Below are 27,388 nucleotides of genomic sequence, written 5' to 3'. Positions count from 1 at the left end.
TGTTCTCCAGGCGTCCTGTGGTCACTACAACTTCACCCACAAGCAGGTATTACCACAACTGAAGAAATCAGGTCTGGGCTCAACCCCAAACCCTGAGCCCAAAAACAGCACTCGGGACAGATGTATCTCTAAACCACACCAAACTAGATCTGAAGGTTCTTATAGACCTACGTCCCAATGCACCAAAGGTCAAACATATTTGTGGACTGTATTCTTATCTTTCTCTCACTCTGTTCTGGGGATAATGAAAACCAAAAAATTGTGCTTTTTCAAAAAAAATAGGTTTAAATCTGTGGCATGGCCTAAATGAACCCCATGTCAGGTGCACTGATAGGTGACAGGTAATGGGAGGGTGAGACCTCCAAGGTCAACCGAGAAGGTATCTGAGAGAGAGCACTGTCTGAGGACACCGTCTCAGAGCTTCTTCAGCTCAGGGCTATTGGATGGTGTTGATTTAGTCAAGTATTAAATTACTAATTTATTAAATTACTAGTTTAGTTACTAGTGAAAGGGAAGCTACCATGCAAACATAAGGGCATCCTCCAGAGGGAGGCTGGGCTGGGAAGTTCTTTGCCCTAAGATGGCGCCTGTAGCTCACCACTGTCCCCAGTTACACACACCTGTGGGGGAGCAGCAGGCACGCCACACACATGCAGAAATGCAGGCCTCTGACTAAGGTTTCTTTCCAATATAAATACAAATGCTTAGGATGAAGTAAACCTTATTGGTTATTCACAACACTAGGAATAACTTCATCACATTCATTCTTGAGAACAGATGTTAGTAAGAGAAGGAAAAGGTAAAATGCACCACAGAAAGTGAAGGACTTAGGAACTTAGAAATTAATTTCACAGATTTCTTAATTTGTATAAGATTATTCACATGGAAAATAGATTGGGAAGCAATTTTAAGTACTGAATGCCTTGCTTTTAAACAAAATTTAGTCAGATATACTAAAAGAACTTACTGAAAATGTTTCTGTTAAAACTTTTCACAAAACAAAATTCTGTTTGTAAGCTGAAGTAAATACTCCCTTTAAACATAACTGGTTTGGACGTAGGTGTTTCTCAATCGTGACTATCTTTTATATGCACACGGTTAGGTACTCAGCAGGACGCTATAGGTCGTGCTGTAGGCCTCTGGACCGTCACCACAGGGCATCACCTAAAAGATGCCCAAGTTCCATGTTCTCTCCTAACTAAAGAAGAAGGGCTTATTTCTCTCTTTTGGTCAGTTGGCTTCACAACAAGAAAAGACTCCATGAGGTATTGCTCATACCATGTTATAAGGGAAACCGGATGGATTCTTCTGCAGAGGTCAGCCCCTAGCCTTAACTGTGGGTACAGAGAATTCATCATGCCCGGCAATGTGACTCAGCAGGATCGCTAACAAGGGTATGTGATTGTCATCTACAGGAAGACCTCAAGGCCACATAATGCCAATGAACAGATGGAGAGTATTTAATAAGCTACAAAAAAAATTTCTCTGCTTAGAACCTGTGTTACCTCTGGGCCATGGGACCTTATTAAAAATGGGAGGAAATTGAAGGGAAGCTTTAGGCTGCCTCCCAAATAGGATACAGCTCCATCTAGTGATAGGAAATCCCACAATGTAGAAGCAGCTGTCCAGAGTCTGAAGAATGCCACCAAGCCGTGGTATATCAGGAAGCACAAGAAAATAAATCTAAAGCTTCAAACCAAAATTTAGGAATAAGGAAGTAATAAGCAAATACAGATACTTCTAAGACAGAAGGAAAATTTTAGTACAGTCATAGGTGAGAAAGAAGAGTTTATTTCAGGTGCCTGGGTGGCTCCGTGGGTTAAGCCTCTGCCTTCGGCTCAGGTCATGATCTCAGCGTCCTGGGATGGAGCCCCGCATCAGGCTCTCTGCTCAGTGGGGAGCCTGCTTCCCCCTCTCTCTCTGCCTCCCTCTCTGCCTACTTGTGGCCTCTCTCTCTGTGTCAAATAAATAAAATCCTTTTTTAAAAAAGTTTATTTCATTGCACTTAGTTGCAAATTAAGTAGCTTTCTCACTCTTCTTTCTCAGTGCTGTTTTAAGGTAGAACTTTTATTAGAGTTCTCACCTAGGTAGTTGGTATTCCTCCAGAAATGAATTACTTTCTGCTCACCATCTGTGACTTTTCTATTCAGTGAACAGAAGATTCCAAGTAGAAACAATGTTCATACACGTAAACATGTCTGCCTAACACACACCCCGTACAGAGTATTACCGGACACTCTGCTCTTGCCTGAGGTGGGAGGAGCCACCCTCCCCGTCCCTATTCCTGATGCAGGTGTGACTCCTAGTACCTCTGCCAAGAGATCCAAAAGCACAACGGAGGGCGCAGAGGCACCGCAAAAAACCTTGAGGGAAACCGTCAACTCTGGTTTGATTTTCAAAGTAAAACACAGACTTTTCAATAGGAGAAAGACAACTATCATATGATCTCCCTGATATGAGGAAGTGGAGATGCAACGTGGGGGGCTTGGGAGGTAGGAAAAGAATAAATGAAACAAGATGGGATCAGGAGGGAAACAAACCGTAAGACTCTAATCTTCACAGAACAAACTGAGGGTTGCTGGGGGGAGGGGGGTCAGGAGAGGGTGGTGGGGTTATAGACATTGCAGGGGGGGTGGGGGGCTGTGCTGTGGTGAGTGCTGTGACATGTGTAAACCTGGCGATTCAGACCTGTACCCCTGGGGCTAAAAATACATAATAATGTTTATAAAAAAATTAAAAAACACAGACTTTTTCCCAACAACTAGAAGATAGAGTCCCTGCGATTATAACTATAGAGGAAAAAATAGGTAAGTAAAGTCAAAGACTAGAAGAGAAAAAAAAAAGCAGTTCTCAGGAGGGGTGGAAGGATGATAAAATTTTCTTTCCATTCTGAATTTCCTGCTACAGTACTGTGATGAACGTACCAATGTGATCCCCAAACTCCAGACATCAGAACGGACGTCATATCCTTGTCGTGACGCGCTCGGGTCTATTCTTTCAGGCTGGAACAGAAAGAGAAGTCATGGTCATTAATTATGCATATTCTCAAGGAACATGATGGAAGCAACAGCTGGGTAGGGAGCTGAAATGCCAGCATACTCCTAGAAGAATCCACATGTAGGGTCAGACTGGGAGGAACAGGAAGCCATCATCATAATGAAAACCAACAACAATAACACCCAACCCATTACCACCTCCATAAAGGGAACACAAAGCAACTCTTCTAATTTTTACCCCCAAGGACTCACCAGCATTTACAAACCGGAAGCTGAGAACAAAGAAAAAAGGAAGAAAAGTGGAAAAGTGAAAAAAAAAAAATAAAGTATTGCAGGGTCAGATTAGTAAAAACAAACAAAAAAGCAAAAACAAGAAAAAAAAAAAAAAAAGAAGACTAAATAAGTCTTATCTGTTTCACTGAATAAGGCCACACCACAATATATCTAAGATACAAGAGCAAACATGAGCTAATTTCATTACAATTACTCCACCCATTCTTCATCATAAAGCTAAAGGCATCACTATGCATATCTTTAAAGACATCTATTAGTCATTTTTAACCAAATTAAGGCACTGACAAAATATATTATCCTATCACCCAAACAGCAAAAATCAACTTTAGTAGTTTCCATGAAGAGAGCATTCTTCACATTTCCTTGAAATAAGGGACCATGATTTACACAGTGCATCAGGGACGGAGAAGGAGCTAGAGAACCAGGAGCACAGAGCTGGCAATGGTCCTTACCAAAGGCTGAGTCACTGCTATTGAAAGAAATGTGCATAAATGCAAGAGTTGACTATGTTATAAATCCTGCCTGTCAGCAACAACTTATTTGGAGACCTATTTTACACATTTTTGTTTTGAACATGAGTACTGAGGCTGCATAAATAAATATTCAGTGGGAGCTACTTAGTTTTTAGCCCTAAAATGTGTATTTAAGATAAGATATAAGGTACCCAGAAATCCCAGATAGTCAACCAAGAGAGGAAAATACTCTGTCCAACAACAGCAGATTACACATTTTTCTCAGGCTCTCATGGAACATCCACTGATATGGACCATGTTCTGGGACATAAAACACACCTTATTTTTAAAAAGAGAATCATGCAAAGTGTGTCACAAAGTTGCTAAATTAGAAATCATTAAGAGAGAGTTACCTGGGAAATCCCCCAAGTATTTGGAGATTAGGCAATACACGGATCACAGAGAAAGCCTCAGGTAAAAAACAACAACAAAAACAAACTTTGCACTAAATGAAAATGAAGTAGAACTTATCAGATGTTGGGAAATGCAGCAAAAGTAGTATTCAGGGGGAAATTCATAGCGCTGAATGCAAATACTAGAAGACAAGACAGATGGCAATCAACACCTCACCTTAAAACTTTAAGGAATTAGAAACAGAAGAACAAGTAAAATAGAGAAAAACAAACAAACAAACAAACAAAAAAGACAACAAAACCCAAAAGGATTCTCTGGAACGGGGCTCAATAAAATTGACAAACTTTCGGCTACACTGACTAAGTGAAAAGGAAAGACAATCAGATGACTAAAATCAGAACAAAAGAGGGGACATAACTACCACTCTTCCAGAAACTGAGGAAATGGATATATTATTTTTAAAATGAAACCTATCAAAAAGAATACAGAAATGTGAATAGACTTAAAACTACTTTTTCAGGGCACCTGGGTGGCTCAGTGGGTTAAAGCCTCTGCCTTTGGCTCAGGTCATGGCCCCAGGGTCCTGGGATCAAGCCCCACATCAGGCTCTGTGCTCAGTGGGGAGCCTGTTCTTCCCTCTCTCTCTGCCTGCCTCTCTGCCTACTGTGATCTCTGTCAAATAAATAAATAAAATATTTTAAAAACAAAACAAAACAAAACCTACTTTTGCAATGAATTTGTTATTAAAAATATTCCCATGAAAAAAAGCTGAAATCCAGATGGGTTCTGGTAAACTCTTTCAACCATGCAAGGGAGTAATAACACAGGTCTTACACAAATGTCTTTTGAAAATGTTTTATGAGGCCAATATAATCACTTACGGAAACCTAATAAAGACATCACAACACAATTCATAACCCTCATAAACACAGACAGAAAAACTGTTAACAAAAATAATGAGAAAATCCAATTGACAACACGTGAAGAGGTAATAATTGGGACCAAGCTGTGTTTATCTCAGGAATACAATACTGACTTAAAACTTCAAAAGCAATCTGATGCAACATATTTTCAGAAAAATGAAGAAATATCATATCTTCGTCTCAATAAATGTAGGCATCTGACAAAATTCAAAATTCAGTTCTTAGAACACTAAGAGAAAAGAAGGAAACTTCATTTCACAAAGGGCATCCAAAAATCATTTATAGCAAACATCACACTTACCTCTGAGATCCAGAACACCCCCTTCCTTATTAAATGTGGAATAAAGTACAACTTCTTCACTTTTTAAAAGATTTTATTTATCTGACAGAGAGAGAGAGCACAGCAGGGGGACCTCCAGGCAGAGGGAGAAGGAGAAGCTGACCACCCCTCAACTGAGCAGGGAGCTTGATGCAGGACTCAATCCCAGGACCCTGAGATCATAACCTAAGCAGAAGACAGATGCTTCACCAACTGAGCCACCCACGCACCCCCGAGGTACAACTTCTATTCAGCATTGTATTGGAAGTCCTAGCCAATATAAAAAGATGAAGAAAAAACAAAACAAAACAAAAACAAACACTATTTTGAACACAGACACCTGAACTTCTGCAACTGTTTACACAGAAAATCCCTACTGAAACTAAAGTGAAACTATCAGGGACCCAGGGCACAATGACAAAATATGCAAATCGTCTGTCTTTACCTACAACAAGAAAAAACACTGGAAGGGGCCCCTGAGTGGTTCAGGCAGGTAAGCATCTGACTCTTGATCTCAGCTCAGGTCATGATCTTGGGGTCCTGGGATCGAGCCTTGTGTCAGGCTCTGTCCTCAGTGTGGAGTCTGCTTGTCCTTTTCCCCCTGCTCCTTCTCCCACTCGCTCTTTTTCTCAAATAAATAAACTCTTTTTTTAAAAAACAAAAATATGAGGTGCCTGGGTGGCTCAGTGGGTTGAGTTGCTGCCTTTGGCTTGGGTCATGGTTTTGGGGTTGGGATCAAGCCCCGCATTGGGCTTTCTGCTTGGCGGGGAGCCTGCTTCCCCCTCTCTCTGTCTACCTCTCTGCCTACTTGTGATCTCTGTCAAAACAAACAAACAAATAAACAATAAATCTTTAAAAAATTATAAAAAATAAAATCTTTAAAAAAAAAAGAAAAGAAAAACACTGGAAAATACATTTTAAAATTCCATTTACAATAGTGGCATCAAGAAACATGCATTCCTTAGGAATAAATTTAAGAGTTCAAGAGATCCTACACTGAAAACTACAGAACACTACTGACAGCAAAACGACCTCAATAAATGGAGAAACACCAGGTACTGAAAAACTCAGTAATGCCAAGATGCCCACAAGTATGAATAAACTGTGGTCTATCAGTAGAATGCAGAACTTCTCAGCAATCAAAAGAATGAACTAACACACATCAAAAACAGGGCTATCTCTTCAAAACATTATGCTGGGAGAGAGAAGGCAAGACACTAACCAGTACATGGTGTAAGGTGACATTTAGATGAAACTCCAGGAAAAGCAAATCCAACTGACACTGACAGAAAACCACCAATGATCTTTTTTTGGCGACATACATCTTCATCTCTTGATTGATGAGGTGATTACGTAACTACATCTGTCAAAATCCAAAGTGTATACTTAAAACGGGGGCCTACCATTTGTGGTTCTGGTGGTCGTGTCCTTCTGAAACTGTTGTATGCTTATGTCAAAGGGCTGGAATTTCTAGCACATGTGTAGTAAGAAAACTGACCCAACTCCTGTAAGTCAGTCAAACAAGGGTTTTACTTCCTTTCGATTGTACAAGAGCACCGGCAAGCCTACCCAAAGATTATTTACATTTCCTTTCATGTCACTTGATATTTATTAGTCACTAGGGACAGACACTTACTTAAGTTACATGATTACTGGAATACTTTTTGCCCATGAGGGATGTAAATGATTTCTGTTCAGTAACCCCAGAAGTTTACATCTTTATGGACGGGGAGATGATGATCAGTACTGTTTCTGAATGAGCCATCCCATCCCAGCGTTCTTTCCTCAGGGACCATAAATACTGACTTACACGAATGTTCTTGAGCTAGTCTCACCTTCCTGCCTGCCCAGTGTTCTTATGAATGAGTTAAATGTATTTTTGATAGGTTCTTTCTTTACTTGTATGTATAATATTTTTAACAATTTTTTTAAAGATTTTATTTATTTATTTGACAGAGAGAGAGAGAGAGAGATCACAAGCGGGCAGAGAGGCAGGCAGAGAGAGAGGAAGAAGCAGGCTCCCTGCTGAGCAGAGAGCCCGACGCGGGGCTCCATCCCAGGACCCTGGGATCATGACCTGAGCCGAAGGCAGAGGCTTTAACCCACTGAGCCACCCAGGCGCCCCTATTTTTAACATTTTGAAAATTATTCTTTAAGAGAAATAGATATCTAAGATTCATGAAGTAAAGATACCACATCCCAAAGCTAAATCCAAAGTATAGGTCTGAAAAACACAAAGCCTTCTGGGGTGCCTGGGTGGCTCAGTGGGTTAAAGCCTCTGCCTTTGGCTTGGGTAAGGATCTCAGGGTCCTGGGATCCAGCCCTGTGTTGGGCTCTCTGCACAGTGGGGAGCCTGCTTCCTCCTCTCTCTTTGCCTGCCTCCTCTGCCTACTTGTGATCTCTGTCAAATAAATAAATAAATAAAATCTTTAAAAAAGAAAAAAAGAAGAAGAAAAACAAAAGGCCTGTTAAAATTATAAAGTTTAAAAACATCAACTCAGAGAATAGGATATGTAACATTAACAAAAACGGCAACAACAACAAAAAAAGATAAGACAATTTTATATCCAAAAGTATGTATAAAATACACAACTCAAGTTACTCTGTATTGAAATATATAAAATAAAAACCAAGAAATAAGGAGAAACTGACAATCATAATGTTAACAGATTTTGAACAAATCCTTAATTTTCTTGGATTAAAGAGGCAAAAAAAGGGGTGCTGAATAAATGTACTTAATAATACAGAACAGGCCTTTTCCAATATTTCATTTTTAGTTGGTCACTGATCATGCTAAAAAGACTCTCAGTATGTCCCAATAGGCAGAAATGTACAGGCTAAAAAGCTTTGAAAGGAAGTAATAAGCCAAAAGATTAAAAAGAATCAATGAAACACTTTGTAGTGGTTAGCTATGATGTGTAACAAATTATCCTAAAACTGAGTAGCTTTAAAACAACAAACACTTATTATGTCACAGTTTCGGTGAGTCAGGATTCAGGGACTACTTTTGATGGGTGGTTCTGACTCAGGGCGTCTCATGACTACAGTCAGGAAGTTGGGCAGGGCTGACGACTTTACTGGGGTTCTGGAAGATTTGTCAACAGGCTCATATACACAGTTCCTGGCAGGAAGCCTTAGTTTGTCACCACGTGAGTCTCTCATAAAGCTGGTTTAAGTGTCTAAACAACATGGTAGTTGTTTCTCCCCAAAGTGAGCAATCCAAGAAAGAAAGAAGAAAGAAGCTACAATGCTTTTTTATGACCTACTCTCAGAAGGGACACAATGTCCTTCCTGCCTTATGTTCTTCAATAGAAGTGACTTGCAAAGTTCAGTCCATGCGTCAGGCTGCACTTGGTCTCCACCTTTTAAAGGGAGGTGTTTTAAAGAAACTGTAGACAAATGTTTAAACTACCACACATTTGGATATTAAAAAACATTCCAGAAAATCGCTCTTAACATCTAACATTTAAAACAACTACAAAAACAAAAATATGTATGTGTATGCATAGATACATGCGTACACACCCACACACGTGCTGATGCTGACGAAATAGTAAAATTTCACAAGTTTTGAAGAATTCTCTCTCTTTCCTCAAAGACTTCTGACTAAGATGGATTTCAATCTCAAGGAACAGAAAACTATGCCACCACCGATGTTCTGAAGTCTGGGGAAATTTTTGAGCTTGAGGAGGTCAAAGATGTTTCACTCATGAGCTAATTACTAACTTTTTACTATAAGTAAAATAAAGATGGAAATTTTCCCAGTTTGATTTTTAAAGCTGGAATAGCCCATATAAAACCTTCACAACATGAACTATAACTAATCTCATTTAAACATTTTTCATGCAGAAATTATCATATTAACATACCAAATGTAAAAATACATTAAACATATAAACTGTGAGTTGGGATTATTTCTCAAATGCCGGAATGGTTCAACCACAGGAAATAGAGGTTACTATGTTCATCCTATCAGTAGATACGCAGGGAGCAACATTGCCTCATGGACTGACACCAAAAAAGGCACTTAATAAAATTTTAACAGCTGTTCCTGATTCATTCTCATCTTCTCTCTCTCTCATACGCACACACACACACAGAAATGCAGAGACTTAAATCAGAAAAGTCTAAAAAAACATGAGAATCCTATCAATATTGTCAGTCAACATCTAGATGTTCTAGGCAAAGCAACAGAAGTAAATATGAGAAAAATAAATACATACACATGTATGAGAAAGATCAATAAATATGAAGAGGGCCAAGGCAAAAATTATGTGCAGAATGGTACCTGGAGTACCATCTGCAACCTATTAAAAAGTCAGGCAGATGAGTAATTTGGCTGGTTATAAAATTAACATATCAATCTAACTAGCTTTCCTCTGCATATCAGCAATTATTAGGAAAACACATCATATTACATTCAAAATAGTAACAAAAACTGTCTTAGCACCCAAGAACACAATGGGGAACAAAGACTTGGGTCTCCAAGGGCTCGCAATCTGTTTGGGAGAGATACTGAAACCAACAGTCGGGTAGTGATGACGATTAAGAAGCCAAGCAGGGTCAAGAAGGTTGAGAGAGAAAGGGAGGGCACCATGTCACATGCGGTGGTCCAGGATGTTTTATCGATGCATTTGCTCCGAGACCTAAGGAAGTGAAAAACTGGCACACTAAAAATATTCACAGGGGAGAGAGTTCAAAGAAGAAAGGAAGAGACCCTGAAGCAGGAATTCCCTCTCATATATATGTGGAACGGAGAGGTCAGCGAGCTGGACAAACAAGGCTGGAGATAAAATGAGGGTGACTCAGAGAGAGCCCTGCAGACCCACTGTGAGGATGTGGGGGTGAAGGGGCATCATCTGACAGTGCCTGGAAAGGAGAGCTGGCTGTTGCGTTGAGCACAGACTATGCAGTAGAGCAAGGTCAAGCAGGGACACCATTCTGGGGATGACAGCCATCAGGCAGGTGAGAAATGCCAGTGGCCTAGGAACCTCAGTGGTTTTTAAAAAGACAATGGGTTCCGTGCCTTCAAAGTAAAGCAGACAAGCCTTTACTTACGGACAGGAGGCAGAATATGGAAAGTAGAATGAAATGAAACTCCCAAGTCTGAACAACTAGAAAGAGGAGTTCGTATTTACTAAATTACAGACAAACTGGGGCGGGAGGTGGGGAGCAGGGAGGGAGGCAGCCCCCAGCTCTTGTAGGAAGCAGAAAGGTGATATGATGAGGTCGAGAGCTCGGTAATGGACTTCTTGTATCCATGACTTCTATGGGACCTATGAAGGGTCATAAAGTAGGAAACCAGAGACATGGTTTTAGAACTGACAGGTGAGGTGTGGGCAGGAAAGAAATTATCAGCATTCATCATTCCTGAGCACCCACTAAATGACAGATGCTGCACTTTGCTGAACCAAAGAGACAGAAAGAATTAATACTTGGGATTGAATGAACTCACTAAAACAATCAATGTAGTTAAGAGGGAAAAAGAGACTGAATATCAACCCTGGAGCACACCAGTGTAAAGAGATCAGGAGGATGAGAAGCCCCTAGAGAACCAGGAGAGAAAGGCCAACCAGACAGGTACCCAAGAGTATGTCATGCTGCGAAGCCAAGTGACCAAAGTCCTTCAAGAATGCAGTATTTTGGGGGCAAAGGGCACTAGGGTGGCTCAGTCATTAAGCGTTGCCTTTGGTTCAGGGCAAGATCCCAGGGTGTGCCTTTGGTTCAGGGCAAGATCCCAGGGTCCTGGGATTGAGCCCTGCATCAGGCTCCCTGTTTTGTGGGAAGCCTGCTTCTCCCTCTCCCATTCCCCCTGCTTGTGTTCCCTCTATTGCTGTGTCTCCCTCTGTCAAAAAAATAAATACAATCTTTAAAAAAAAAAAAAAGTAAAGAATATAGTATTTTAAACATTACAGGAAAACTAAGGAAGATCAGGACTTAAAACTCACCATGGTCTTCAGCAACATAAACGATGGTATTTACTCTGATGACAGCAGTTAAAATGCAGTAATGGGGGTAAAAGGACCCCACTAGGATGGATTAAAAAAAAAGCGGGGGGGGGTGGCCTGGGTGGCTCAGTCGGTTGAGTATGAGAATCTTGATTTCAGCTCAGGTCTTGATCTCAGGGTCATGAGTTCAAGCCCCATGTTGTGCTTGAACACAAAAACAAAAACAAAAACAAAGGGAGAAAAAACACATACAATGGGTATATACAAGTACTCAGAAATGACAACAAAATTTGCAAGAATTTAGTAAGAAATGTGCACAGCCTGTAAGAAGGAAAAATAAACAAGAAACATTAAGATAACCAGAGCAAATGGAGAGAAACAACATATTCTTCATTGGGAAGACTCAAGAACATAAAAATGCAATAACCAAAGGAATTTATATGTCTAAAGAGATGCCACTTAGATTCCTGCTGAATTCTTTTTAATAGGATACACTGTTCATATGAAACATGCAGAAAGATGATATAACATAGTCCAGAAACAGTCCCAAATCCAAGCATTTAGTACCAAGAGTACTACTGATTCTAAACAGAGTTTGTATAAACATATAATTAAAATAAAATGTTTATTTCATAGGTGAAGGGGATTAACAGGGCTCTTGTCACCATGAGCACTAAGTAATGTATAGAACTGCTGAGTCCTTATATTATACATCTGAGACTCACACCACTGTATGTTAATTATTCTTGAATAAAAAAAAAAAAAAAAAAATAGGGGCACCTGGGTGGTTCAGTCAGTTAAGCATCCAACTCTTGGTGTCAGCTCAGGTCATGAGTTCAAGCCCCGTGTTGGGCTCTGTGCTCAGTGGGGAATCTGCTTGAGATTTTCTCTTCCTCTCCCTCCAGCTCACATTCTCTCTCACCCTCTCTCTCAAATAAATAAATAAATAAATAAAATCTCTTCAAAGAATTAATATTTAAAAAATTAAAGTTTAAAAAAATTCTTAACTGTTTAACCAACTGTGAGGAGAAAAGTTAGACTCTTTCCCTTAATAACACACCAACGATGATCACAGCAGGATTAAAAGCCTAAAATGTAAAAAACAAAAGCCTAAACTTAGATATTCTGATGTGACCCTGCAACCATGTCTAATCTTGGCATAAGAAAGATCTTTCAAGACACGCTAATGGCCAGAAAGCATAAAGGTAACACTGATAAACTCGCCACATGGAATTTTTCTATTTCTGCAATTCAACCACAAATAAGTAAAATTTCAAGACAAAGGACAACTTCAGGGAAAATATATGCAACCTAATAAGAAACGGATTAAGATTCTCATTATATTTCACGTCAATACCAAAGACTGGCATTCTCATAGAAAAATGGGCAAAGGTTAATACATAAAAGTGGCCAAATTAAAAAAAAATGCAAAAGTATCTACCTTTCTTAATGATTTTAATATACATAACAAAGGGGCACCTGGGTGACTCAGTCATTGTTAAGTGTCTGCCTTTGGCTCAGGTCATGATCTGTTGTCCTGGGATGGAGCCCTGCATTGGGCTTCCTGCTCAGCAGGGAGCCTGCTTCTCCCTCCCCAACTCTCCCTGCTTGTGTTCCCTCTCTCGCTATCTCTCTCTGTCATAAATAAAATCTTAAAAATAAATAAATAAATAAATAAATGAAATAAAATACATAACAAAACTCTCAGGAAATTTTCCCCAAATCCCATTCTGGCCTATCAACTCAACAAAGATAAAACTGTAATACTCTAACCCAGAATGACATTTAAAAATATACTCTCTCAGTCATACATCGTTTCCCCATAGGTCTCAAGAGGCGTGAACCGTTTATACCCAAGGGAAAACAGAAAAGAGTTGTGGGAAGACACAGCTTAAAAATTTTGCGGCAATATTAAGAATAACAAAATACTAACAAAGCAAAACAAAACAAAAAAACAGCAAGCAGGCAAAAATAGAAAGTCAGTTAATTTTCAGTGGCCAAATTCATAATATATGAAGATGCCCTGGCCTGGAAACATGCCTGCAAATGCCTACAGAACAGATAAAAAGCATATGTGTAATAAGTTTACATTTACATAAAAATGTAGCAGGACATATGCTCACAATTTTTTCCCTTTATGAATGAATGATGGGTAATCAATTCTCCATTTTATGGTCTGCATTTTATCTTTTATGTACTGAACAAGGACATGATCTTCCAATAAGAAACACATTTATAAAACTATCAATAATAGACTTCTTCAAACTTATTAAACATTTAAATGTTATTAAACATTTTTAAAAACAGGCATAATGTGATGGGATTTCAAAGTCACCAGGAAGTGAAAATATCATCCCACGTCGGTCTGTAGATCAGTCATAGGGTCCTTCATTTGCCTTACAGAGTTTTTGAGGCAGAAAAGCAGAAACTCTATAAGGCGAACAAAGGATCCGTGGATGGCTGGTGCAAAAGATGAGGACAGAGATACGTTAGAGCTCCAGAAGTATGGCAGGAAAAGTAGACGGAAGAGTTCCTTTGGAAAATTAAGCCATTCAAGATTGCCTGTGTATATTGAGAAATTCAGAAAGCCATGTGCATGCCTGAGGCAGGACACATGCTCAGAAAAACCTGATAAGAACTTCAGCTGTAACCTCTGGCTGATCTACAGACTGAGGGCAAGTACCAAGTAGAGGTAAAGGCAGGCTTGTAAATGGCTACGCAGGAGCACTCAAGCACAGAGCCAATCTGCAAAGACTGGAATGTTGGGGTCTCTTCCCCATTGTTTTCTTTGTGGATTTTTTTTTCTCCTTTTGGGTCCTCGTATTAAAAAAAAAGAAGAAGAAGAAAGAAAAAACCCTAAGAAAACAAAAAACAAAACCATCAAAACACTAGCTGAACACAAGCTAAGAAAACAGACATCAGAGACTACATAGGAGTAAGAATACAGACTTTAAAACAAGACGGTAGGAAAAAAATCACTAGAGAAACAGCTACATCTCACAGAAAGGAACAAAACACACCATGAGGAGAGGGGGAGAATCATCTTATTTTATTTCCAGAATTAATAATTTAGTTCCCAAATCACCACAATTTATTTATTTACTTAAGAGCCAGCACACCTGTGTGTGAGCAGGGGTCAGGGGGATCAAAGGGGGAGACCATCTTAAGGAGACGCCCCACTGGCACAGAGCCCGACATGGGGCTCCATCTCACGACCCTGAGATCACGACCTGAGCTGAAACCAAGAGTCAGAAGCTGAACCCACTAAACCACCCAGGCACCCCCCAGAACCACAACACTATAATATTCAAAATGTCCAGTTTCTCACACACCCAAAAATACAAAGCACGCAAAGAAACTGGAAGTATGACCCATCCACTGGAGACACGAACAGAAACTGGAAACTTCCTGAGGGAACACAGACACTGAACTTACAAAGTCAGATAACCCAGATGGAATGGAAACATTCCTAAAAGCACACAAATTACCAAAAGTGACTTCGAAATATTAGAAAATCTGAATAAACTCGTAACAAGCAAAGAGACGGAGTTTGTCACAGAAGCCTCTGAACAAAAATGAAGTCTTACAGGAACTGGTAAATAATTTCTTTACCAGACATTCGAAAACGTGAATGGTCTTCCCAAGGGAAAAAAGTGAATACCACTGTTTCAGTCTTATACACAAATGGAAAATGAATATTATGTCCTGAAGAATCAAGTTTTTTGAAACCAAAGAGACAGAAAAAGAATATAAATGAATGAATGTGTATTACCCAATTTGTTGAACAAAGACCAAAAGAGGACACAAACTTCAACAATTTCCTGATGTTGATGACAGAACCTGGTTAGATTTTCCTGCCTAATAGGCTGTATCTATTTTAAAAGGAGATTATGTCAGGGTTTGAGAAATGTCCAAGGTAAATAAATCAACATATTTCAGAAAGGACTGCTATGAAATGAGTTCCTACTTCTACTAGCAATCAGGACGACGTATCCTACAAACTAATAGAGATGAGTTTCTATCACAGAAGGAGAAGAGATACAAGAGGAAATGCTGGTCAAAGACAGGGAAGCTGGTGTGACTTCATATTGGAGGACAGCAGAGCTTGGGAAGCATGAGAGGCTAGCAGGGAAGGAATCCTTCGGAAATGAAAAGATTAATTACTCATTTGGAGAAGAAAAACAAAGGGAAAAAATCGAGAAAATGAGTTTCTATTTTACAAATGTCTCAACTGCTTTAAAAGGGGGGGGAAAAAAGCATGTGTAAAAGCATTACAAGATGTGCTTTATGATGCAATACAATATGAACTACCTATTGTCTAGAAAGCATCCATTCTGAAAAAACATATAGCCTGAAACTCCTTATGAGGGAACGATAATCAGACAAACCCAGAATGTGGGACATTCGCAGGGAAATCTGTATATGAACATCCTATCAGGTGATGCCATGAAATTCGTGTTCATTACCTTGGGTTTCTGTTTCAGGTATGGTGGTCATGGTAGTGTGGTTACACAGAAGACTGCCCTTGTCTATGGGAGATACAGGCGGAAATGTTTATAATGAAATTATCCTATCTGAAACTTACTTTCAAGCAGCCCAGAACACACACACACACACACATGCAGGCACATACACACACCTGTACATACACACACACCTAGACAAGGAGGTGTAGAGGCCCCAAAATATGAACGTTAACAACTGGTTTATGGAAAAACTTGTGTTTCAACTCTACACTTCATACACCTTTACGTTAGATAATGTAAAAAGAAATCACAATTCCCAGAGAGTAAAGACAAATAATAAATCTTAAATAGAAAGACAAGATCCATTTCCGAGGCCTTTGGTCAAGGTGCATCAAAGAAGAGTCACGTCAGAAGGCGTGTAATAACAAGAACGCTGATCACACTCCCGTCCACCTGTAGGCCTTGAAAGACTGGAGTGGACAGAAGCATTTCATTTAGCCCAGTAATGATCAGAGACACAGAGTTTATCCTCAGCCTGCTGACTCCAAGACTGAAGAAGCTTAGCAGGGAAAGAAAAGCCCTATCCTTCCTGGGCCTGCGAACCCTGTTTCCACACAAAAACTTAAAGGCTACTGCTCTCTTAAAAGTTACCTGAATTCAAACATAAAACCTACATAAATCAGGGACACCTGGGTCACTCAGTTAAGTGTCTGCCTTCGGCTTGAGTCATGATCTTGGTCATGGGATCAAGCCCCGCCATCAGGCTCCCTGCTCAGAGGGAAGACTGCTTCTCCCTCTGCCCCTCCCCCTGCTCGTTTGCTCTCTCTCTGTATGTCTCAAGTAAATAAATAAAATCTTAAAAAAAAAAAAAACCTGCATAAATCAAACATAATTCTTAGTCAATGTCACATAGCAAAAACACTTCAATACTGTGCCAAGCCCTGCACGTTACTTCTCAGGGCATTACTACTAAATGCATCAAATATGAGACTTCCCAAATGCTCCCTGTTTAATATGTCTTATTTCTTGCTTTTGAAACTTTTGTTCCATTTATCCCCTAATTATCAGGATGAATGCAAGACCTTCCACATTTCCCCAATAATCTGCCTCACCAGTCAACATCCACAAAGCCCAAACTTTAAATGGACGCCTCCTTTCGTGCACACAGACGTGTGTACGCACACAAGTCCATAAACACTGCAGCCAGCACTGTTGACGGGAGTGTCTCAACAGTCTGCAAAGCCCATGTGTCACCGTGTCAGAGCAGCATGCCAGTCCCCAAGGAACCACGGACACATTAGGGAAGACACTGACAGCTAGGGGAAATGCTTAAAATATAGACACTAAATTTCCAATCAAATACAAATCAAAATCCAGCTGTAGGCACAGCATGTGCATTCGCGGGGGTAAGAGGAGCATGACACACAAGGAAGGCTGTAAGGCAGTCTCCCTGAGGCTGGCGCTCAAGACCTCCACCCTTGGATCTGTCAGTGTGCTACATCCACCTCTGAGGAAGGGCCAACAATCTGCAGAACACAGCCCCAGACTCTAAGCTGTACTGAGTTCAATTAGGAACTCTGCGAACTCCAGTCTCCCATTCTTCTCCAACTGGAAAAGAAGCATCCCTGAGTGGCCTAGGCCACATTTTCCACGTGTGAATGGATGATGTGGATACGTGATCCATAGTATCCATGACCCTACAGTGACCCAACAGTCACGCGAGCACATGGGGTGCGGGAAGCACGGAGGCCTTCTGAGAACTATTCAACCACCTAGCGGACAAGCAGAGTAGACTATGACAATGAAACAGGACTTCACTGGGATAATGTCATAGTTTGATGGAGAAGCTAGAACCTCAGTTTGGTTTTTAGGTAGAGGAAAATGTTCTAGTATGGCGAAACTGCGTGATCAGTGGGAGAAGGCGAGCCCCCAAGGGCACAGGCTGTCTGGGCAAAGACTACCAAATGGGAAGGTCTGGCCTTTGTACTTACTGCCATGTAAGGCCTACACCCGGCATCTCTTGTCTTGGCAATGGAGTCCACCAGCTGTCCGCTGATGCCAAAGTCACAGAGCTTAATATTTCCACTCCTGTCCAGAAGAATATTGGAAGGTTTGATATCTATGAGAGAGAGAGATAATTTCATGTAAACGTGATCAATCAGGGCACCTGGGTGGTTCAGTGGGTTAAGCCTCTGCCTTTGACTCAGGCCATGGTCTCAGGGTCCTAGGATCAAGTTCTGCATTGGGCTCTCTGCTCAGGGGGAGCCTGCTTCCTTCTCTCTCTGCCTGCCTCTGCCTACTTGGATCTCTCTCTGTCAAATAAATTCTTAAAAAAAAAAAAAAGAAAGAAAGAAAGTGATCAATCAAATGAGCTACATTTTGAAGCCATAGTAAGCACAAATACCAAAAAGCCTTAGTTTTAGTGACCAAGTCCTGAAAATGCAGATATGTGAGAAGATGAGGAAAAATGAGGAAACACTGCTCTGAATGCCAATGTTTAAAAACTTAGTATTAAAAATGCTTCACAAGAGGGGCGCCTGGGTGGCTCAGTTGGTTAAGCATCCCCACATTGGGCTCCCTACTCAGCGATGAGCCTGCTTCTCCCTATTCCTCTGCTGTTCCCCCTGCTTGTGCTCTCTCAAATAAATAAATAAAATCTTTAAAAAAAATGCTTCACAATATATGTAGGCATTCTATAATGCTTTCTTTGTTTTCACCAAAAGACTTCTATTTACTTGCTTCAAATTCACTACTTACTGGTCAAAATATGAAGAATGAATTTAATCTATCTGTAAAAATACACCAAGCTACTACAGAGTATGTCAAAGACTATCCACCTAAATGCAAACTATACAATTATACACCCACAGTTAAGTTACAGCTGAGTCTCAGGGACGCCTAGGTGGCTCAGTCGGTTAAGCATCTGCCTTTGGCTCAGGTCATGATCCCGGGGTCCAGGGACTGAGCCCCATATCCAGCTCCCTGCTCATCAGGGATCTGCTTCTTCCTCTTCCTCTGCCCCTCTCCCTGGTTCATGCTCTCTCTCTCTCAACCACTCTCTCTCTCAAATAAATAAAAGCTTTAAAAAAAAAAAAAGAGTCAAGTTTTAGCTAACTTAGGAAAGTATCCAATCCAATCCATCAAAAAGGTCACAGCTTTGGGATCAGAGAAGCAAAGGTTCAAAATCTGGGTCCAAATACACAGTGTGACCTGGGGCAAGTGATTCAACTTTGACTCAGCAACCACAACTTCGTAACTACAAAATGAAAATAATTGCTAATTCATAGGATTCTGGAAATTAAAGTACCTAATACAGTACCTGAACTTTATTTAAATTCAATAAATGCATCAGTTAATAATTATTTCTCCTTGAGCAATTTTTTCTGACATTAGATGACTTCATCAAGTTTCCCCTGACCAACCCTTTCCTCTAGTTGTCCTTGAGATCCATTTTCACCCCTTTGGAAGTGTGGGTGCTTGCTTTCCTGCAAATTTGAGAAAGCAGAATCCCTCCCATTTGGTTCTCCAGGTTTTACAGGCTTGCCAAATTGGACCCTAGGTTTTTACCCCTTCTTCACTGATCATGAATTCACCGCCACTGTGTACTCATCCCCTGTTGAGTCAATTTTCCCCCTTTGCTCATGAATTCCCCATCCCTGTCTCAGTGCTTCTATCCATTTTATTGTCACTGTCATGGTTCAATGAATAAAAGATACAAATAAATACAAGATACAAAACATCTGTTTGTAACTCAGAAGGAGATCTATAAAAAAATCCAGAAAAGGTCTCCTGCCATCACTGACAAGGCTGACTACGACTGCCTATCAAACATCCATCCTATCTACCCACCCCTTCCCTTCTAACGGAACCTGCATTTGATTTTATGGAGGTCTCCCTCCTGCTTCATGTAGCTGTAACCACACCTTCCCAAAGTGGGGCCTGACTGGTCCAAGCTTATCAGGGTCAGCTGACGCTCCGTGCCAAAAAGCAGTTTAGAGTAAGGGCATGAAGCAATTCTGGTGACAAGAGAAAACATTAGAGAGATGTAAGGAAGATGTCCCGGCCCCTAAGACAGCCACACAGGAAAAGGGACAGCTTCTCCAGGAGGCCGTCACGTCTACATGTGACACTGGGGAGCTGGGTACTTGCTTTGGCTGTTATCATCCAGAGGATGGAGCCAATGTATTAAGAAGGAAGGAGCCAAAAGAAGGGAGCTTGCGCCCTAGACATAATGTGCCTAGAGCCACCTCTCCTTGGATTCATTAAGACAGTGAATCTCCTTGACGTTTAAGGTAGTTACTAGGATTTTTTGTAACTCATGATCAAAAGCACTCTTAATTGTACCAAAAAAGCTCACTGATCCTAATTAATAAAAAAGACTGCTATACTGGGGCACCTGGGTGGCTCAGTCGGTTAAGTGTCTGCTTTCAGCTCAGGTCATGATCTTAAGGTCCTGGGATCAAGCCCTGTGTCGGGCTCTCTGCTCAGCTGCGAGTCTGCTTCTCTCTCTGTCTGCTACTCCCCCTTCTTGTGCTCCCTCTCTCTCTCTGACAAATAAATGAAATAAATTAAATAAAAAGGGCTGCTTTTATTTATTAATAGGGAAACCAAAGTCATCTTTGAAGCCTTTCTCTTTCATCCAGCCACCCCTCAGGCACTGTCTTAGCGCTTCACTGTGATTGGCAAATATCGCAGAGGTCATTGTTAAATGCACTAAAGGTGATACTCTTAAGTGCAAATGACAATCAAAAAGGAAGGAATATCCCAAAATAAGAATGCAATGAACTACAAAAAGAACAAAATAATCTTCTTCAGGAACCTGATTCTACATGATCTCAGGCAAAAGAGAAAATAAGAAGTCCATCTATCTAAAATTATGTTTATTAATAAGCATTAAGCCAAAGCAAAATTAAGTGAAATATTCTGATGTTTAAGGGTAACTAATTTCAGTGGTCTTGAGTTAACCCCAAACTAAAATTACTTAAATAGATGCACCAATTACTGAGGTCTTAACCACTAGAAACTATGTTTCCTAAAATGTAAGGCATTCCACTTCTCCCAATATGACCTTTTACTTTCTGTCCTGTTTATTGTCAGGCTGAATCCCACACTGCCATGTACTGTCCTGGGCTTGTCTGTTACAAGTTTTTTGAGGAAAGTGAATTTAGGTGCGTCTTCAAAGCCACCAGCACTACCCGGAGTCTAGCATAGTAATAAAGAGAGTAACTATTTAACCTATTTGCTGAATTAATTTCATGGTTCCCACTGGCTTCCCATAAATCTTCGTGAAATATTTGGACCTATGTCCAACAAGGCCAAGATCACTGTTTTCGCAAATACAAACATTTTGGAAGAACTCCAATGTACAATAACAACTAAAGCATCTCTCTTTGCAAAAATATCCTCTAAAGTAAAGAAGAAACACCTGAAAGGGACTGTAGCGTCCTTTAAACTGCTCCACATACCATCCTCCAGACCCTGTGACTGTCCCCAGGACCACCTTTGGGCCCAATTGTATACACAGAGAAACATCATCTATCAAGTAAATGTAAATGGCTAATTATTTTCAAAGAAGAGTAAGAAGAACCTTGCAGCAAAATGTATGTCAGTTTCTAAGCTCAATATACTAATAAGCTGAAATTTATAGAATCTCAAAGGAAAAAATAACCTAAATTAATAAACAAAGTTTTAGGGAAAAAATAGTAATAATAGTGTTAGGGTACATATAGTATGTTTTGCCAAAAATACAAGTATTTCAGGAAAGCTTATACAGAGACAGTGTAATTTGCAATAATGTTTTTCAATTAAGGAAGAATATTAACTTCTTTTTTTAAGGAAAAATATTAATTTCCAATCCATAAAAAAGAATTCATACCCACCTCTGTGAATGATTTTCAAGTTTTCTTTTAAGTGGTTTAGTGCTTTCACAGTCTGGGGAGAAAGAGCAAAGATGGGATAAGCAATTAATGTTCTTTTAATCATGCAGCACAGTGTTTATCATGGATAACAGCCCTAGTAACTTTTACATTCTTTAAAGCTTAATTATTTCAATATTCTGTCTGCTTTTTATATTAACTGAAGATCCTAAATGATTATTTTGGATCTGAAAACTTAGCTGCTCTTACATGCTGTTCCCTGACAGCTAAACAGAACCCGGTAACTTAAAATTTTTTAGTAAGTCACTACAAAGTTGTACATTGTTTGCATCTTCAAACTTTTCAAGAATGGAAATATTCAGTACGATGGAGTCCACAGTCTGGCTCCATTATCAACTCTAATTTAAATAAGTCTTTCTAAATTTCCTCAGTTTCTCTTAATTATTCATCCACCTTTACCCAGCGCTGAGCCTTCAAAGTAATTTTGGCAAAGTCAGAGCATGTTTGCCCAACCACTACAGCAACTTACGCACAACTTACAGTATCGTTTGATCACTGCCCATGATCACAAAATCAGGCATTTCTCCAGGAATACAGGGAACAGGGGCTTGAATTAAATTTCCCACACTCTCAAATTAAAAGAGAACCAAAGAACGTGCCAACCATTTGCTATCAAATGCTCCGCCCCATCAAGCAAGCTACTGGATGTCAGGAATGCAGAACTTGCCATGTTTCAAGTAGCTGGGCCTGTTGTGTTCATTGGGTTATTAATCAGCAAAAAGAAAATTAACACAAAGTAATTTTAAATGTTATGCTTAAAAGAAAGGATGATCACCAAGTCTAGAAACACAGGCAGATATATAACCAAAGATTTACTTGTGTATCTACATCACATAGACTGAAGTAGACGATAAAATAATTTTGTCTATGTTTTCCAACCTCACGATCACCCTGTCATCACAGTGGTTAGGAGCAGAATTCTGAGATTGGGCTGCCTGGGAGCAAATTAATGACTTAACCTCTCCAAGCTCCAGATCTGTCATCTTTAAAAAGTGGGGTTACACTATTCACCACAGAGAGTCACTATGAGGATAAAATGTCGTAAGACCTTAGCCGGATGCAACTAAACACTCAAAAACCATTAGCCACTGTCATGATTCTACTATTGTGGCATTACAGTTATAATGAACCGTAAAAGTTCCAAGATAATCCTGGGTCTGGTATACTGGGGAGAGAGATGATGAAATTGATCAATATAAAATGTCATGCATCTTCCCAAGAATAAACAAATTTCTAAAATAACTCAGCTGCTTTCTATAAAATCATAAAAAAGAGTATATGACGTTTTAGCTCATAAAATATTTAGATTTACATACCAATTTGGCTAAATAAATTAAAATACTAACATGAATCGTAAGATTATGACTTTAATCTAATTTTTGAAATTCCTATTACACACACACACACACACACACACACACACCCCTTTCACAACTAACATACAGTTCAGAAATTGTCTCTGTATTTTTGCATTAACTCTTAATAATCAAAAAGGATCCAGGGGCAATCAGCAGGCAAACTCTACTGGAGGTGGAGGAAATGAAGAGGCAGAAAATTAAATCCATCAGAATTTCCACCTTACAACTTCCTACAAAGCTCAGTTTACACACCCACTAACTACGTTACGTCATTGGCTCAGATTCTTAGGGCTTTCTAAGAATCTTACTTTACTCCACTGAAAAGAATTTTGTTAACTACCTCTGTCAACTAAAAGATTCAGAGCAGGAAAGAAAATGATCAGGAATTCACTTTGAAAACCACAAACCCCCGTGTGAAAGACTACCTCTTTTCTTTCCAGTGCTCTGGCAAAAGTGAATTGGCCAAATTGGTAGCAATGTTGGGTCCTGAAATTGCTAGTCAAAACTTTCCACAGTGGACAGCTCAAATCTTAGACCACAGGAAAGATACTTTGTGTCTAAGAGTTTCAACGAAGGGACTTCAAGGAGAATGCTATGATCCTGATCAACTTAGAGATAACGGTGAGAACACAACCAATTCGAAAGCAGTTAGAGCAACAGGGCTAAAAAGGAACAGAAAATTTCTTTTTCTGGTTTTGTTTACAGCATAATCTACTATGGTTCATTGCGATTTTAATGAACAGAATATTGTAGTTTTTATGTAGAACATATTCTGAAAACTATTCTTATGACTTGTTGTATTAACAACCCCACAGAAGTGATTTTGTTTCTTTTCCTATTATGAATGATTTTCCAAGAAGGTCAACAACATTCTGTGAAGGACATTCAGATAGGTGCATTCAAAACTCCAGCAGCATCTTTATATAAGTATATATACAGAACAAACAAGTTAAAAACAAGGTACTTACTGCTAAAGTGATTTTGCCTAAAATTTCTTCTGGAATAACATCATCTAATACACTATATACATATTTGTAAAACTTATCAAACGAGGTAGACATGAGTTCCATACAGATCCAACAGTCACCCTACAAAATAACAAATATCTGTTATTCCTTTGCATCTTAGTATTAAGTACCATGTTTCCTTTATTTAAAACAGAATACAATTAGAGAAAGAGCAATCTTTTTCTTCATTTTTAATCTTGCACTAGAGGTAATTCTTGGTCCCTCATTAGAGCCCTGGGCAGAACAGTCTCCTCCTGTGTAGACGCAAACCTATTTTGCCTCATTTCCCCACTCTTAACTGTAAAGACAGGGCCAGTCTTGCTCAGAAACATTTGTGCATTTATAAAAGTAATCAAATGTGGCCATAATTAAATAATCAAATGTGGCCATAATTGAATAGAAACATAGAAAATGTGGGAAACTGCTGTCATTAACAAAGAAAGTAGATTACAGTAATCTAGACTTTCTATATAAGCTTGTAAAATTAGTCAAAAAAAAAAAAAAGAAAAGGAAGGAAAAAAACACACAGAGCAACACCAATGCCTCACATTCTTGTATACATGGCGCCTTCTCCGCGGCTGACCTTTAAAATGCAGGTCACGCCAACTTCCAGCACCCCCTCACCCTGCTCTTCGCTGAAATCTTTTAATAGAAAATGTAAGTTATTTGCTAATGTTTTTCCTCCATCTCCCTCACCTAAGTAACACAATCTGCCAGCACGGGGCCTCCATAAACACTCCCCAGATGAACGAATGCTGGCTATAATTTAACTGAATCATCCAAACACTACAGGCAGCATCCTCGTGTGTTTTAGATCAGGCAGAAGGCAATGTGACAATAAAACAAGAGAAACAGAAGTATCTATCCCCTCTGATAGAGTCATCCAACTAGAAATCTAATTAAACAAACAGTCCATAAATTCCAAAAAGAAAAAAACAAAGAAAACTCAAAAGCACTGGATGATCTCACAAGAGGGAACGGCGCACCATTAAAGGGATTATCTAATATGACGTTCCGTGGAAAACTACATGGTTCGCAACAGGTGTGCAGAACAAACAGCACACAGGCAGACACCACGGTTCTGACTCTCTGAAAGGATGCGAACACATGAACAAGGGCCACAGTGGACCTCACGAGCATAAAGACAGCTATCGGTACGATGACGGGAATGGTCTCAAACGAGTGTGCATGTGTTACTAACGGATGGGTCCGGCAGCATCCTCGGAGATGTCTGACCGCTCATCTCCCACCTGGACTGACTGTGCAGGAGATGAAGGCCCGCTGAAGGACGGAGGCTTGCTGGAACAACACTAGCGGTCATGCCGGGCTCAACACGGAGACGAGTGACAGCGCTGTGCCCTGGGGACAGACGCCTGCTGACGCACACATGTAGCTACGTGGCTCCACACAATGCTTACATGTAAAACATATCTGCCACGGGGAACGTCTATTTTCTTCACTTAAAGTCCTTCTTCTCTCTCTACAGCTCTTTCTTTTGAGTGCTCTAGCAGACGGACCCTCATAAAAGACTGAGTAACACACTTCGCCCGTAACAAACACTTGAATTTATTCCAATTTAAAGACACCATCTTCACAGGTGTATTAGAATTTTTTTTTTATAAGAGCAAAAGGCAGTGCACTTAACTCATCTACTTAGAAAAACACTAAGGAAGGACCTTAACTCCAGGAGAATAGTGATGTGGAAAGATCACTGACATGAGGGTCTAAGAGGCCTCACTTACTATTCAGGTTCTCCCACTTACATAAGCTTGGGCCCCCTCAGTTCCTCATCTTGGAAACAGGGTTGCCCTACCTTCCTTAACAGATCAGAACAAAAATCAAATGACTTAACATACATAAAGTACAAAATAAAGTGTCTGGTAGGTATGAAAAATGACAGTTAAGAAAATGAGGGGGAGAAAGGAGAAGGATGGAAAAACAGGAAGGCGGCCAAGGGAGAGAGACGGAGAACAGGGGAAATAAAGGTGGGAAATAAACTGGAACTGGGGGTAGGGAGAGCGGGGAACAAAGCCGCAATCAGCCCCAGAGAGATCTTTGTGGTTGATAAGGCACAGAACCTGATGTGACCTTCTTATTTCTTCTGGCGGTTCCTTTTGGCCATAACAGAGCATAGGTAGCAGCAGCAATGAGCTGCATGTAAAAAAAGGGGCAGGGGGTGGATGGTCTGAGCTGCCTCAAAAAGCAGTGACAGCAACCTTACTTCCAGGGTCAAGCACAAGACGGGATACCCACCGACTGAAATGCAAAAGCAGGAATCACCAAATATGGATTTACTGGAAAGAAAGGTGGAAATGATAAAACACTGAACCCACTAAGATCAAGTGTTCCTCAAGACAAGAACCAGATAAAAACAAAGGCATGCTTATACGCCAACAGGAAGCACTCTTAAAAAGTTAACTGTTCAAAAAGACACCACTCACAATACAAAGAAAAACTATAAAGCACCTAGAAATGTATTTAACAAAGGCAGCAAAACATTTATATGAGAACGCGTGTAAGATGTGACTAAAGACATAACGAGTGATCACAGAGAGGCAAAGCACATGATGAATGCAAAGACTCGAGATCATGAAAATGTCAGATTCCCTTTAATTAGCTTAAGAACTCAAGCAGATTCTAATCAAAACTATCATGCACCTGGACAAGCTGATCCTAAAACTTACATAGGAAAGTAGAGCCAGGGCACCTGGGTGGCTTAGTCAGTGGGGTGTCCGACTCTTGGATTCAGCTTAGGTCATGATCTCAGAGTCCTGGGATAGAGGCTGGCATCGGGCTGCACAGTCAGTGTGGAATCTGCTTGGGATTCTCTCCCTCCTGCTCCCTCTGCCGCACCCCACAAGCATCCACATGCGCTCTCACTCAAATAAGTTTATTAAATATTTTTTAAAAATTAAAGCAGAGTCAAGAATAGCCAAGACAATTTTTTAAAGAAGGAAGCCTGGTCTACCAGACAAAGTCTTTTTAAAGATCTTTCACAATAAGAGGCAGAGGTATGATGCAGGGGGAGTAAAAATACAACAGAACAGATTCAAAAGTTCATGTGCACGTGGAGATTTGAAGGGCGGCAGATGTAGCAAAACAGTTGCAAAAGCATGGAATATGTAATGACTGTTGCTGGGACCAGAGGCCTTCCAGACAGAGAAAAGTTAAATTAGGTCATTACCTCAGATCATTCACAAATAAAAATTAAAAAAAAAAAAAATCCCAAATGGATTTTTTGAAAAGCAAAAGTTAAAAACCTTTTTATAAGAGTT

General features: G+C 40.0%; 1 protein-coding gene across 8 annotated transcripts in view; it reads right to left on the bottom strand.

Annotated features, from left to right (window-relative positions):
- MAP2K4 (mitogen-activated protein kinase kinase 4) overlaps positions 1-27,388 on the bottom strand; it is a 132,619-nt gene that overhangs the window by 13,644 nt on the left and 91,587 nt on the right. For 7 of the 8 annotated variants that reach the window (XM_082708444.1, XM_082708445.1, XM_082708450.1 and 4 more), the window contains 4 exons: positions 24,075-24,194; positions 21,692-21,743; positions 17,804-17,931; positions 2,925-3,002 (listed from right to left, as the gene is read on the bottom strand). In XM_082708444.1, the coding sequence (XP_082564570.1) occupies positions 2,925-3,002; positions 17,804-17,931; positions 21,692-21,743; positions 24,075-24,194 (378 nt within the window). The remainder of the gene's footprint in view (positions 1-2,924; positions 3,003-17,803; positions 17,932-21,691; positions 21,744-24,074; positions 24,195-27,388) is intronic. The other variant, XM_082708446.1, reaches the window with a different exon arrangement.

The sequence above is a fragment of the Mustela nivalis genome, assembly GCF_964662115.1.
Source record: "Mustela nivalis genome assembly, chromosome: 17".
Classification (NCBI taxonomy): Eukaryota; Metazoa; Chordata; class Mammalia; order Carnivora; family Mustelidae; genus Mustela; species Mustela nivalis.
This window is presented reverse-complemented; position numbering and strand designations above follow the sequence as displayed.